Source organism: Branchiostoma belcheri, unplaced genomic scaffold (genome assembly GCF_001625305.1).
Source record: "Branchiostoma belcheri isolate BF01 breed outbred unplaced genomic scaffold, Haploidv18h27 scaffold96, whole genome shotgun sequence".
Taxonomy (NCBI): Eukaryota; Metazoa; Chordata; class Leptocardii; order Amphioxiformes; family Branchiostomatidae; genus Branchiostoma; species Branchiostoma belcheri.
Window position 1 is genome coordinate 607821 of NW_017804642.1, and position 14814 is coordinate 622634.

General features: G+C 38.5%; 2 protein-coding genes across 2 annotated transcripts in view; both read right to left on the reverse strand.

Annotated features, from left to right (window-relative positions):
* Positions 1-4869, reverse strand: part of LOC109461752 (mucin-5AC-like) — a 5114-nt gene extending 245 nt beyond the window's left edge. The window contains exons 1-5 of the mRNA XM_019758143.1: positions 4766-4869; positions 4424-4577; positions 3743-4204; positions 1657-1851; positions 7-996 (exon numbers count right to left, since the gene is read on the reverse strand). Coding sequence (XP_019613702.1) covers positions 7-996; positions 1657-1851; positions 3743-4139 — 1582 coding nt within the window. The 5' untranslated portion in view covers positions 4140-4204; positions 4424-4577; positions 4766-4869. The remainder of the gene's footprint in view (positions 1-6; positions 997-1656; positions 1852-3742; positions 4205-4423; positions 4578-4765) is intronic.
* Positions 4870-8432: 3563 nt separating this feature from the next.
* LOC109461768 (mucin-5AC-like) lies at positions 8433-14347 on the reverse strand. Its single transcript, XM_019758161.1, has 9 exons — positions 13981-14347; positions 13433-13819; positions 12080-12358; positions 11270-11656; positions 10824-11093; positions 9886-10164; positions 9384-9662; positions 8963-9241; positions 8433-8722 (listed from the first exon to the last, which is right to left on the reverse strand). Exons 1-9 carry the CDS (start codon positions 14326-14328, stop codon positions 8441-8443), a joined length of 2790 nt encoding a protein of 929 aa, XP_019613720.1. The 5' UTR covers positions 14329-14347; the 3' UTR covers positions 8433-8440.
* Between the last annotated feature and the right edge of the window lie 467 nt (positions 14348-14814).

Here is a 14814-nt window from a genome sequence, read left to right on the forward strand (position 1 = left end):
GTGTGCTTGTAAGTTTTCTTGGTAAAGTCGTTGGAGTTATTTCAGCTGTTGCTGTTGTTGCTGCCAATGTACTCGCAATTTCTGTACTTGACAATGCTGTCGATCTTATCGGTTTTGTTGTTAGTGGACTTGTTAGGTTTCTCTGTGAAGTTGTTGGGGTTAGTTCAGTTGTTCCTGTGGCTGTTGCTGGTGCCAATGTGGTCGTTAGTACTGTACTTGACAAAACTGTTGACGTTATGGGTCTTGTTTGTGTGGTTGTAAATATTCTGGGTGACGTTGTTGGTGTTAGTTCGCTTGTTTTTGTGGCCGTTGTTGGTGCCAACGTGGTCGTTAGTACTGTACTTGACAAAACTGTGGACGTTATTGGTTTTGTTGTCTGTGTGCTTGTACGTTTTCTCTGTGAAGTTGTTGGGGTTAGTTCAGCTGTTTTGGTTGCTGTTGTTGGTGCCAATGTAGATGTTTGGGCTATACTTGACAATACTGTTGACTCTATCGGTTTTGTCGTCATTGTACTTGTATGTTTTCTCTGTGAAGTTGTTGCGGTTATTTCTGCTGTTCCTGTTGTTTGGGCTGTACTTGACATAACTGTAGATGTTTTTGGTTTTGATGTTTGTGTGCTTGTAAATTTTCCCTGTAAAGTTGTTGGGGTTATTCCAGTTGTTCTTGTGGTTGTTGTTGGGACCAATGTAGTAGTCTGCACTGTACTTGAGAAAACTGTGGACGTTTTTGGTACCGATGTAGTCTTTAGTACTGTACTCGACAATTCTGTTGACGCTTTAAATTTTGTTGTCTGTGTGCTTGTAGGTTTTGATGGGGTTAGTTCAGTTGTTAGTTCAGTTGTTTTTGTGGCCGTTGTTGGTGCCAATGTGGTCGTTAGTACTGTACTTGACAAAACTGTGGACGTTATTGGTTTTGTTGTCTGTGTGCTTGTAAATTTTCTTTGTGAAGTTGTTGGAAGGGTCAGTTCAGGTGTTGTTGTTGCTTCTGTGCTTGTTGCTGATGATAAAGAAAATTATGTGTGAAACTAAATATACGTATGTTCTTAGTATTTTAAGAGATAGCGGATAGACAATGACAAAGAAAATGTGAAATTATGTGTCTTACCCAAGATTTCATTACTAAAAGTAAGCGTTTCGTGTCCTCTTGATTTACATTTAGCATTTTGCACTTGAGTCCTTCTTGAAATGTCACGGGAATGGGGGGTGGGACAGCGCAATTAGTTATATCTAATTTGTCCCCAATATGGCTGCTTTGTATTGTTTTTTCTGTACATTTCTGTGTTATCTTTATGTAGCATTATATCTTTGGTAATTTTTTTATGTTCGATGTCTTGTATTTTCTTTTATGTGCTTTAATAAATTTTAGAAAATGATAAAGAGAGACATGCCTTATACATAGGAACTATAGAATGTTTAAATTTTCCGGTCCCTGGTGCAAAAAGAGTTCTAAAGCCAGGAGCTTGCGAACTTGTTCCTAATGATTTGACAGTTTCTATCTTATTTATCTCATTCTTGAGAATTTAGATATCGTTCGGCTTTATAACTAACTGACCAACCAGCTAACCATCAAACACACCAACCAAACAACTAAACAATCAATAAGTATGGAAGTGTTATCTTGTTTGTTAATCCACTATACAAATTAAAGCAACTTTACCTTGGAATTGCGTTGTTGTCGCTGGTGGTATTGCCGATGTAGATTCGGTAGTCATTCTTGCAGATGTTGTCTCTTTCCCCCTTTCTGTGCTTGACAGGGCAGTTGTTTGAATCGGCTTTGTTGTCCGCAACCTTGTAGAGCTAGACTCCTCCTTTGTTGTTGTTTCTGCTTTGGGTATTGATGTAGTTGTTTTTGCTGTGCTCAACAGAATAGTTGATGTTATTAGTTTTGTTCCCTGTGTGCTTGTTGGTTTTCTCTCTGACGTTGTAAGTGTTACTTTAGTTGCTTTAGTTGTTGGTGGTGCCAATGTTGTTGTAAGTGTTGTACCTGTAAAAACTGTTATAGGTGTTGTTATGTCTAGGCTTGTAACCGTGTTCTGTGACATTTCTGTCGGGGTCACTTTAACAGTTTTTCTAGCAGTCGTTGGTGCAAATATTGTTTTGTCTATAGTGCTTGACAATGTTGTTGTCTTTTTTGGGGGTGCTGTCGTTGTGTTTGTGTTTGTAGTCGTTAGTAATGTACTTGAAACGTCTGTGGATTTCATCGTTTTTGTCTGTGTGTTCGTAGGTTTTGATGGGGTTAGTTTAGTTGCCATGTCAGTTGTTTTCGTTGCTGTTGTTGTCGCCATTGTAGGCATTAGTACTGTACTTGACTCGGCTGTCGATCTAATAGGTTTTGTTGTCTGTGTGCTTGTGATTTTCATCTGTGTCGTTGTCGGGATTAGTTCAGTTGTTTTTGTTGCAGTCGTTGGTGTCAATGTAGTTGTTCGTACTGTACTTGTCAAGTCTGTCGACTTTATCGGTTTTGTTGTCTGTGTGCTTGTATTTGTTCCCTGCGATGTTGTTGGTGTTAGTTCGGCTGTTTTTGTGACCGGTGTTGGTGTCAATGTAGTCGTTAGAACTGTACTTGACAAGTCTGTCGATTCTGTCGTTTGTGTACTTGTAGTCGTTGGTAGTGTCGGTTCAGTTGTTGTTGGTGCTGATGCAGTTACTGCTAACGATAAAAAGCATGTGTAAAACAATGTGTATTAGCTTATTTCTCTAAAGCCTAGCAACTAGACAGTGAAATAGATGCGTGTCATTTGCATGAGAAGGCTATAACTACAGTACTGTAGCGATTTTGTCCGTCTTTGCTGCTTAGATACTAACTTTTAGTGACAATAAATAAAGACGTGTGGGATATATAGCTCGAGAGAGACAGTGGAAGAGAACTATGTTCAGATGTATCATTACCTGACGTATTGTTGTTTTCGTTGTTCCTAGTGAATTTGTTATTGTTGATTCAAATTCCGTTGTCGTTATTGGTATCAATGTGGTTCTTTCTATCGTACTTGATGAGACTGTCGTCTGACTTGATGTCTGTGTGTTTGTAGATGTTTTCTGTGATCCTGTTGGTGTCATTTTTGGTGATGATGTTGCTGATGTAGTTTTTTCTACTGTACTTGTCACGGTTGATGATTTTATTGATGTAGTTGGCTGCGTGATTGTAGTTGTTTTTGGTGCGCTTATTATTGTTGTGTTTGCTGTTGTTCCTGATGTAGTTCTTTCTGCTGTACTTGACAAGATGGTTGATTTTAATTGTGTAGTTGCCTGTGTACTGGATGGTGTCTTCTGTGTTATCGTGGTCGTCATCGGATTTCTCGTACTTTCCACTGTACTTGACAATATGGTTGATTGTATTGATTTTGTTGTTTGTATATCTGTAGATATCTTCTGTGATGTTGTCGGTGTTAGTTCAACTGTCTTTGTGGCTGATGTTGGTGCCAATGTAGATTTTTCTACAGGTAATGAGAGTGTAGCTCTGTATTAATGGATTCACTTATATATGTAATTATCTGTAATGTAATTACCAACTTTAGATATCTTAGATATGAATAGAACTTTGGATTTGTCCAACATTATATCTTAATCTGAAGTTATCTGTTAGTCGATATATATGCCCCAATATTATGAGTTATCCTAACTTAATCACAGATTCCTTACTGGCATTAAATTTGTATCCGATTTGTATCCTTTCGTATCCGATTGTGTAAGAATCCAACAACCTGATAAAGTTGTTGATTAAATGATTTTTACACTAATTTTACCTGTGGTGGTGCTTTCTTCTGTTTGAGCTGATGTTGCAGCTGTGGACAATTTACCGGTTGGTCTTGTAGTGACTAGTTCTGCAGATGTAGTTGTTTCTACTGTAGTATATGAACGTGTCTCTGTTGGCATCAATATATCGGTCGTGGCTAATTCGGCTGTTGTAGCAGATGAAGTAGATATGGATGTGGCTGATGCAGCTGTTGTGACTGTCTGAGTGGACCTACCAGGCGCCACAGAACTGGCTTTTTGGGTTGTTGTTGGGGGCTTGGTGTATTCGTCTGGTTTTGTTGGAGTCGTTAAAACAGTCGTTGACTTTGTTGTTCGTTTAGTTGTAGTAGTTGACGTCGAAGATTCGGTTTCAGTTTCTGCTGTTGTTGTAGCTTCTGTCGTTTCCATGACGTCAGTAGTTGGTATAGGACCTTCTGTTGGTTCAACTGTAGTAGGCGCAGCATATGTCACCTAATTGAAAAAACGGCACTTGGTCATGAAAAACACTTCAAGCATAAAATCTTCATTACAAGAGATTTACCATTTTCAGTGCAACTAACACTCATGTATTTACTTTGTTACCCATTATCGGTTACTAATAATATTTGATTGATATTACGATCTAATATATCATAATCTAAGATTATTGCCTTGAGTGTGAGTCAAAGCTTTAAACAACTTCAATGCATGTACCTCTTCTTCTGTAGTTGTTGCCAGAGTTGAACGAGTTGTAGTTGAAGACGTAGTTGTGGTTGGTTCAGCAGTTGTAATCCATGTTGTCTCTTCTGTTGTTCGCTCTGTTGTAGGTTCTGGGGATGTTTCCTCTGTTGTCAACAATGTTGTTCGCTGTGGGGAAACCAAAAGGAAGTTATTTGTCATTAGTTTTGTTTATGGACTGACTTGCAGGGTATGGAAGGTAAGCACTGGCAAAGTTGGGAACTTGCGGTCTTTCATACTCAGTTGTCAACTATAATGAGGAGCATAGTTGTATAGAAAGGTGACATTTGTGCAGTTAAGTGCAAGCTACGTGATACCTCAGTTGTGTGTAGAGTTGTTTCTTTGCAGTTGATACTTCTGTCGTTGGAAGTGTTGTCGTTTAGTTGTTGTTGGGGGATGTGGTGCGTATCGTGAACGTTCAGATGTTGCTATTGTTGTGGGTGATGTAGTTGCTTTGAAGGTGGTGAGTTTTGTTGTAGGTTCCGAAGTTGTTTTCTGTGTTGTATGTAGTGTTGTTGCCATTGTTGTCTTAGCTGTTGTTGCCGGTGAGGATGTTGAAATAGATGTTTTCTATGTGTATGAAAGGATAGTGTTACATTCAATAGTTTCAGTCGTAGTCAGGTAACGTTGAAGCTGTGGGCATGATACTAGTAGTTTCATCACTTCTGCATGTGGCAATCATATATTGATTGTATAAATGCATTGTGTTTTATTGTAGAAGTATTTTCGTATAAAATGTGTTGTATTGTCATTGGAATGATGATTGGTACCTCAGTTCTTTCTGGTCTTTTCTGTGTGGTAAGCACAGTGGTTGTCTTTGCAGTTGATAAGTCTAATGTTGGACGTAATGTCGTTTCAGTTGTTGTTGGGGATGTGGTTTGTACCGTAGAACGTTCCGATGTTTGTATTGTTGTGGGTGATGTAGTTGTTTTGAAGGTAGTGAGTTTTGTTGTAGGTTCTAAAGATGTTTTCTGTGTTGTATGTAGTATTGTTGCCATTGTTGTCTTAGCTGTTGTTGCCGGTGAGGACGTTGAAATAGTTGTTTTCTATGTGTATGAAGCATGTTTGATATATTAAACTGTTTAATTTGTAGACAGGTAACATTGAAACTGTGGAGATAATAGTGTAAATATCTATAGATTTGGGAATCGTAAATGAAGTATATAAGTGCATTGTTGTAAGTTCGGAAACATTCCTGTACCTTTGCTGTTTCTATTGTAGTGTCTGTGCTTGTGTGTGTAGAAGTTGTTTTAAACAGTTGAAACGCCCGTGGTTGTTGCTGTAGTTGCTTTAATTGTAGTGGGAGATGTTGTTTGAATTGTGGAATGTTTGGATGTTTGTATTGTTGTGGGGATAGTTGTTGTTTTCCCTAGAGTGCGCTCTGTTGTAGTCTCTAAAGATGTTTTCTGTGTTGTGAGTGGTGTTGTTGTATTGTTGTTACCGTTGTTGGTTGTATGGGGTCGAACCGTCTGCTACATCAAAACAAAGGTGTTAAAATGATTAAATGTAGTGTTCTCTCTATGTATGTGGCTGATGTAGCGTGATACCAAAAATCAAATTAAGATAATAAAATGGCCAATGTTACCTGAGCCAGTGAGAGGTATAAGACATAAAGCATTTGTGTCATGGTATTGGTAAGGAGCATATTTATATAACAAAGTGAGTGGTGTATTGTGTTTGAAATGGCGAGTGATACCTTAGTTGTTTGTGGAGTTGTTTTCTGTGTGGTAAGTACAGTGGTTGTCTTTGTAGTTGATGCTTCTGTTGTTGGACGTAGTGTCGTTTTAGTTGTTGTTGGAGATGTGGTTCTTATCGTAGAACGTTCCGATGTTTGTATTGTTGTGGGTGATGTAGTTGTTTTAAAGGTGGTGAGTTTTGCTGTAGGTTCTGAAGTTGTTTTCTGTGTTGTATATAGTGTTGTTGCCATTGTTGTCTTTGCTGTTGTTGACGGTGAGGACGTTGAAATAATAGTTTTCTATGTGTATGAAACAAGTTTGATATATTAACTGTTTAATTTGTAGACAGGTAACATTTATGCTGTGGAGATAATAGTGTTTATAACTCTAGATGTGGGAATCGTAAATGAAGTATATAAGTGCATTGTTGTAAGTCGGAAACATTCCTATACCTTTGCTGTTTCTATTGTAGTGTCTGTACTTGTGTGTGCAGAAGTTGTTATAACAGTCGAAACGCCCGTGGTTGTCCTTGCAGTTGTTTTAAAATTAGTTGTCGTGGGAGATGTTGTGTGAATTGTGGAATGTTTGGATGTTTGTATTGTTGTAGGGATGGTTGTTGTTTTCCCTAGAGTGCGCTCTGTTGTAGTCTCTAAAGTTGTTTTCTGTGTTGTGAGTGGTGTTGTTTGTATTGTTGTTACCGTTGTTGGTTGTATTGAAGACGAAACCGTTTGCTACATCAAAACAAAGGTTTTACATCGATTAAATTTAGTGTCCACTCAATGTACGTGGCGTATGTAGCATGATACCAAATATCCACTAAAGATGGTAAAATAACCAATGTTTCCTGAGCCAGTGATAGGTATAAGACATAAAGCATTTGAGTCATGGTATCGGTATGGAGCATATTTATATAAAAAGGTGAGTGTTGTCATTAAGATAATGAGTGATACCTCAGTTGTTTGTGGTGTTGTTTTCTGTGTAGTAAGTAAAGTGGTTGTCTTTGTATTTGATGTTTCTGTTGTTGGACGTAGTGTCGTTTTAGTTGTTGTTGGAGATGTAGTTCTTATCGTAGAACGTTCCGATGTTTGTATTGTTGTGGGTGATGTAGTTGTTTTGAAGGTAGTGAGTTTTGTTGTAGGTTCTGAAGTTGTTTTCTGCGTAGTAAGTAGCGTTGTAACCATTGTTGTCTTTGCCGTTGTTGCCGGTGAGGACGTTGAAATAGTAGTTTTCTATGTGTATGAAACATGTTTGGTATATTAAACTGTTTAATTTGTAGACAGGTAACATTGAAGCTGTGGAGATAATAGTGTACATAACTATAGATTAGGGAATCGTAAATGAAGTATATAAGTGCATTGTTGTTAGTCCGGAAACTTTCCTATACCTTTTCTGTTTCTATTGTAGTGTTTGTACTTGTGTGTGCAGAAGTTGTTTTCACAGTCGAAACGTCCGTGGTTGTCCTCGCAGTGGTTTTAAAATTAGTTGTCGTCGGAGATGTTCTTTCAATTGTGGAATGTTTGGATGTTTGTATTGTTGTGGGGATGGTTGTTGTTTTCCCTAGAGTGCGCTCTGTTGTAGTCTCTAAAGATGTTTTCTGTGTAGTGAATGGTGTTGTTTGTGTTGTTGTTACCGTTGTGGGTTGTATGTTAGTCGAAACAGTCTGCTATATCAAAACAAAGGTGTTACATCGATTGAATTTAGTGTTCACTCAATGTATGTGGCGTATGTAGTGTGATACCAAAAAATCAAGTCAAGATGGTAAAATGGCCAATGTTACCTGAGCCAGTGATAGGTATAAGGCATAAAGCATTTGAGTTATGGTATCGGTAAGAAGCATATTTATATGAAATAGTTTGTGTTGTATTGTCATTGAAATAATGAGTAATACCTCTGTTGTTTGTGGTGTTGTTTTCTGTGTGGTAAGTACAGTGGTTGTCTTTGCAGTTGATGCTTCTGTGGTTGGACGTAGTGTCGTTTTAGTTGTTGTTGGAGATGTGGTTTGTACTGTAGAACGTTCCGATGTTTGTATTGTTGTGGGTGATGTAGTTGTTTTGATGGTAGTGAGTTTTGTTGTAGGTTCTGAAGTTGTTTTCTGCGTAGTAAGTAGTGTTGTAACCATTGTTGTCTTTGCTGTTGTTGCCGGTGAGGACGTTGAAATAGTGGTTTTCTATGCGTGTGAAACATGTTTGATATATTAAACTGTTTAATTTGTAGACAGGTAACATTGAAGCTGTGGAGATAATAGTGTAAATAACTATAAATGTGGGAATCGTAAATGAAGTATGTAAGTGCATTGTTGAAAGTCCGGAAACTTTCCTATACCTTTGCTGTTTCTATTGTAGTGTTTGTACTTGTGTGTGCAGAAGTTGCTTTCACAGTCGAAACGTCCGTGGTTGTCCTTGCAGTTGTTTTAAAATTAGTTGTCGTGGGAGATGTTCTTTCAATTGTGGAATGTTTGGATGTTTGTATTGTTGTGGGGATGGTTGTTGTTTTCCCTAGAGTGCGCTCTGTTGTAGTCTCTAGAGATGTTTTCTGTGTTGTGAGTGGTGGTGTTTGTATTGTTGTTACCGTTGTTGGTTGTATGGCAGTCGAAACCATCTGCTACATCAAAACAAAGGTGTTACATCGATTGAATTTAGTGTTCACTTAATGTATGTGGCGTATGTAGTGTAATACCAGAAATTAAATTTAGATTGTAAAATGGCCAATGTTACCTGAGTCAGTGATATATATACATAAGACATATAAGACATAAAGCATTTGAGTTACGGTATAAGTAAGGAGCATATTTATGTAAAATGGTGAGTGGTGTATTGTCATTGAAATGATGAGTGATACCTCAGTTGTTTGTGGTGTTGTTTTCTGTGTGGTAAGTACAGTGGTTGTCTTTGTAGTTGATGCTTCTGTTGTTGGACGTAGTGTCGTTTTAGTTGTTGTTGGAGATGTGGTTTGTACCGTAGAACGTTCCGATGTTTGTATTGTTGTGGGTGATGTAGTTGTTTTGAAGGTAGTGAGTTTTGTTGTAGGTTCTGAAGTTGTTTTCTGCGTAGTAAGTAGCGTTGTAACCATTGTTGTCTTTGCTGTTGTTGCCGGTGAGGACGTTGAAATAGTTGTTTTCTATGTGTATGAAACATGTTTGATATATTAAACTGTTGATAACATTGAGGCTGTGGAGATAATAGTGTACATAACTATAGATTAGGGAATCGTAAATGAAGTATATAAGTGCATTGTTGTAAGGCCGGAAACTTTTCTATACCTTTGTTGTTTCTATTGTAGTGTTTGTACTGGTGTGTGCAGAAGTTGTTATTACAGTCGAAACGTCCGTGGTTGTCCTTGCAGTTGTCTTAAAATTAGTTGTCGTCGGAGAGGTTCTTTCAATTGTGGAATGTTTGGATGCTTGTATTGTTGTGGGAATAATGGTTGTTTTTCCGACAGTACGCTCTGTTGTAGTCTCTGAAGATGTTTTCTGTGTTGTGTGTGGTGTTGTTTGTATTGTTGTTACCGTTGTTGGTTGTATGGAAGTCGACACCGTCTGCTACATCAAAACAAAGGTGTTACATTGACTGAATTTAGTGTTCACTCAATGAATGTGGCGTATGTAGTTTGATACCAAAAATCAAATTAGGATTGTAATATGGCCATGTTACCTGAGCCAGTGACATTTAAAAGACATAAAGCATTTGAGTCATTGTATCGGTAAGGAGCATATCTATATAACATAGTGAGTGTTGTATTGTCTTCGAACTGATGAGTGATACCTTAGTTGTTTGTGGTGTTGTTTTCTGTGTGGTAAGTACAGTGGTTGTCTTTGTAGTTGATGCTTCTGTGGTTAGACGTAGTGTCGTTTTAGTTGTTGTTGGAGATGTGGTTTGTACCGTAGAACGTTCCGATGTTTGTATTGTTGTGGGTGACGTAGTTGTTTTGAAGGTAGTGAGTTTTGCTGTAGGTTCTAAAGTTGTTTTCTGCGTAGTAGGTAGTGTTGTAACCATTGTTGTCTTTGCTGTTGTTGCCGGTGAGGACGTTGAAATAGTGGTTTTCTATGCGTGTGAAACATGTTTGATATATTAAACTGTTTAATTTGTAGACAGGTAACATTTGAAGCTGTGGAGATAATAGTGTAAATAACTATAAATGTGGGAATCGTAAATGAAGTATGTAAGTGCATTGTTGTAAGTCCGGAAACTTTCCTATACCTTTGCTGTTTCTATTGTAGTGTTTGTACTTGTGTGTGCAGAAGTTGTTTTCACAGTCAAAACGTCCGTGGTTGTCCTTGCAGTTGTTTTAAAATTAGTTGTCGTGGGAGATGTTCTTTCAATTGTGGAATGTTTGGATGTTTGTATTGTTGTGGGGATGGTTGTTGTTTTCCCTAGAGTGCGCTCTGTTGTAGTCTTTAAAGATGTTTTCTGTGTTGTGAGTGGTGTTGTTTGTATTGTTGTTACCGTTGTTGGTTGTATGGAAGTCGAAACCGTCTGCTACATCAAAACAAAGGTGTTACATTGACTGAATTTAGTGTTTACTCAATGTATGTGGCGTATGTAGCGTGATGCCAGAAATCAAATTAAGATTGTAAAATGACCAATGTTACCCGAGCGATTGATATATATAAGACATAAAGCATTTGGGTTACGGTATAAGTAAGGAGCATATTTATGTAAAATGGTGAGTGTTGTATTGTCATTGAAATGATGAGTGATACCTTAGTTGTTTGCGGTGTTGTTTTCTGTGTGGTAAGTACAGTGGTTGTCTTTGTAGTTGATGCTTCTGTTGTTGGACGTAGTGTCGTTTTAGTTGTTGTTGGAGATGTGTTTCTTATTGTAGAACGTTGCGATGTTTGGATTGTTGTGGGTGATGTAAAGGCAGTAAGTTTTGTTGTAGGTTCTGAAGTTGTTTTCTGTGTTGTATGTAGTGTTGTTGCAATTGTTGACTTAGTTGTTGTTACCCGTGGGGACGTTGAAATAGTTGTTTTCTATTTTTGGAAAATTGATATCGTTACGTAAAATTCTGGAAGGTAAGAAGGTGCTGTGGGCTTGTTTATGCAATTTTTATTTACTTTTTGTAAAGGCTATAGTAGGGGGACAATATATATTTTAATGAATGTATGGAATAATGCTACATGTGCTGTATAAGGAGATCTAAGTTTACCTCTGTTGTTGTTGCTGTAGTAGTTTTGGCGGTGGTGGTTTCTGTAGTAGTTTTTGCGGTGGTGCGCGCAGTCGTTGGTTCTTTGGTGGTTGTACGTGGGGTCGTTTCAAAGGTTGTTGCGGCTGATGTATATTCTGTTGTAGGTTCTGACGTTGGTTTCTGTGTTATTGGTAGCGTGGTTGTCATGCCAGAAGTACGCTCCGTTGTAGGTTTAAGCGTTGTTTTCTGCGTTGTTAGCATGGTTGTTTCAACTGTTGTAGGTAACGTGGTTGTTTTGCTGGTTGTACGCTCAGTTGTGGGTTCTTGTGTTGTTTTCTGCGTTGTTAATATTGTTGTTTGTACCGTGGTCTCAGCTGTAGTCGGTTTTGAAGTCAAAATGGTAGTTTCCTGTTGAAAAAAGGAACCGACAAATTTTATTGTCTCCATCTATGAATCTGTTGTAGCAGTGTACATTGCGATGTAAATCAATCATCAATCTACCTTAAGTGTTTACCACTAAGTGTTGTTGGTGCTATGCTTTGTAGTCTTTGAGTTGTAATCTCTGACGTCTGAGTAAGTAAGGTTGGAAGCAATGTCTTAGAAGACTTGTTACCATTGCCGGTTGTATGGAAGACGAAACCGTTTGCTTACTTAAAACAATGGAGTTAGATAGATTGACAATTGTGCCTACTTTATGTATGTATCGTGATACCAAAGAGTTATTTAAAATTGGGTTCAAGGGTGAGTACATGAAAAGCAATAGAGTTATGCCAAGGAATGAGCATATTCGCATCAAAAGGTGAGTGTTATCACTCAAATAATGAGTGATACCTCAGTTGTTTGTGGTGTTGTTTTCTGGGTGGTAAGTACAGTGGTTGTCTTTGTAGTTGATACTTCTGAAGTTGGACGTAACGTCGTTTTAGTTGTTGTTGGAGATGTAGTTCTTATCGAAGAACGTGCAGATGTTTGTATTGTTGTGGGAGATGTAGTTGTTTTGAAGGTAGTTAGTTTTGTTGTAGGTTCTGAAGTTGTTTTCTGCGTAGTAAGTAGCGTTGTAACCAGTGTTGTCTTAGGAGTTGTTGCCGGTGACGACGTTGAAACAGTTGTTTTCTATGTATATAAAACAATGTTGTTGCATTTAATTGCATGGTTTAATTTGTAGACAGGTAACGTTAAAGCTGTGAGAATAATAGTGTAATTAGATATAGATATGGGAATCGTAAAGTAAGTACACAATTGCATTTTCATTGTTGTAAGTCCGGAAACTTCCCTATACCTTTGTAGTTTCTATTGTAGTGTTTGTAGTTGTGTGTGCAGAAGTTGCTTTTACAGTCGAAATGCCCGTGGTTGTTCTTGAAGTTGCTTTAATTGTAGTCGGAGATGTTGTTTGAATTGTGGAATGTTTGGTTGGTTGTATTGTTGTGGGGATAGTGGTTGTTTTTCCTAGAGTGCGCTCTGTTGTAGTCTCTAAAGATGTTTTCTGTGTTGTGAGTGGTGTTGTTTGTATTGTTGTAACCGTTGTTTTCTGTATGAAAGTCGAAATTGTTTGTTACATTTAAGCAAAGATGTTACATACATTGACTTTTAGTGTCTACTTTATGTAACTAGCGTGATGCTGAAGAGTTATTTAAGCTTGGTTTAAAGGACGATTAGACGTAAAGGTTGTCAGGTATGCCAGGGAGCATATTTGTATTAAAATGTGAGTGTTGCGTTGTCACTAAATGGTGAGTGATACCTCAGTTGTTTCTGGTGATTTCTGGGTGCTAAGCACAGTGGTTGTCTTTGTAGTTGGTACTTCTGTGGTTGGACGTAGTGTCGTGTCAGTTGTTGTTGGGGATGCGGTTCGTGTCGTAGAGCGTTCTGATGTTTGCATTGTGGTGGGTGTTGTTGTTGTTTTGAAGGTTTTAAGTTTTGTCGTAAGTTCTGAAGTCGTTTTCTGTGTTGTATGTAATGTTGTTGCTATTGTTGACTTAGCTGTTGTTGCCGGTGTGGACGTTGAAATGGTTGTTTTCTATTTTTGTAAAAACAAGATGGTAATTTTGAATTGTTGGAGGTAAGCTTGCAAGCTGTTTTTAAAGATCAATCTGTTGTGAAGGCTCGAGTAGGGGGCCAACATATATTTCAATAAAAGTATCAAATACTACAATATGTGCTGTATATAAAGGGGATCGGATCTAAGTTTACCTCTGTTGTTGTTGCTGTAGTAGTTTTGGCGGTGGTGGTTTTTGTAGTAGTTTTGGCGGTGGTGCGTGCAGTCGTTGGCTCTTTGGTGGTTGTACGTGGGGTCGTTTCAAAGGTTGTTGCGGCTGATGTATATTCTGTTGTAGGTTCTGTCGTTGGTTTCTGTGTTATCGGTAGCGTGGTTGTCATGCCAGAAGTACGCTCCGTTGTAGGTTTAAGCGTTGTTTTCTGCGTTGTTAGCATGGTTGTTTCAACTGTTGTAGGTAACGTTGTTGTTTTGCTGGTTGTACGCTCAGTTGTAGGTTCTTGTGTTGTTTTCTGCGTTGTTAATATTGTTGTTTGTACCGTTGTCTCAGCTGTGGTCGGTTTTGAAGTCAAAATGGTAGTTTCCTGTTGAAAGAAGGAACCAACACATTTATTGTCGGCATGTATGAATCTGCTGTTATAATGTGCATTGCGATGTAATTGAGTTGAGGATATGTACTCTGTCATGGGTTTGTATGTCATCAGTAAGACATTCGTACTGTTCTGATGTCGTTCAATTATTTTACCTCCGTCGTTTGTGTCGTGGTTTTGGCAGTGGTGCTAGGAGTTGATGCCTCTCTCGTCGGTGTAACTGTAAATATGGTAGTTGTGTGTGACGTTGTTGCAGCGGTTGTTGTTGCTGTGGTTGTTTGACGTGTAGAATGTTCAGATGTTTTTACTGTTGTTGGTAACGTGGTGGTTTTGCCAGTAGTATGCTCAGTTGTAGGCTCTGATGTTGTTTTCTGTGCAGTTAACATTGTTGATCGCACTGTTGTCTCAGTTGTAGTCGGCCTTGAAGTCAAAATTGTAGTTTCCTGTTGAAAGAAGACATGCAACGTTTTATCGTCGCGATTCAAGAATCTGGTATGTAACATTGTTGATTTTGATGTCAAATAGGGCTATTGTTTATTACTCCGTGAAGGAGGTCAGGACCTCCGGACGGAGTGTTGTAATCGGCTGATTTTTCATGTTCGCAGTCAAAACACTGGGTTCTCTTTGTGTAATCGGCACGCAATTTTATACGCCGTCTGCGGGCATGCCCGTGTTGATGCACGAATGTGTATTTTTGCCGTTGCTGCTTTCGCGGTCAATGTAATATCGCAGACGCACCCCTACAATTACGAGGCGAATTGGAATGGTCCAGAAAAACGCGTTGTTTGGAATAGCAGTGGGGTTCAAAAAAGTTCATGCAGATACGGGGTGGTTTTTATAAGTGGTTCCAGATGTTTTTGCCCATGGTTAAGAGATGCCAAGTTTTTTGGAAGATGTTCGCAGCCAAAACGCATTCTTCCGTACGTCGCATTTCTGTGTAATTTCGCATGTGGTGTTGCATTATGTCCGGGATGATGCACCGTAATAAC

Bases quoted from the DNA above. Each gene is read 5' to 3' on its own strand.
- LOC109461768 (XM_019758161.1), bottom strand. From the start codon at position 14,328: ATGTTACATACCAGATTCTTGAATCGCGACGATAAAACGTTGCATGTC. The intron at 11,094-11,269 runs GTAAACTTAGAT...TTCCAAAAATAG, and splicing joins CTACAGCAACAACAACAGAG to AAAACAACTATTTCAACGTC. The intron at 8,723-8,962 runs GTATCACTCATC...TTGATGTAGCAG, and splicing joins CAACACCACAAACAACTGAG to ATGGTTTCGACTGCCATACA.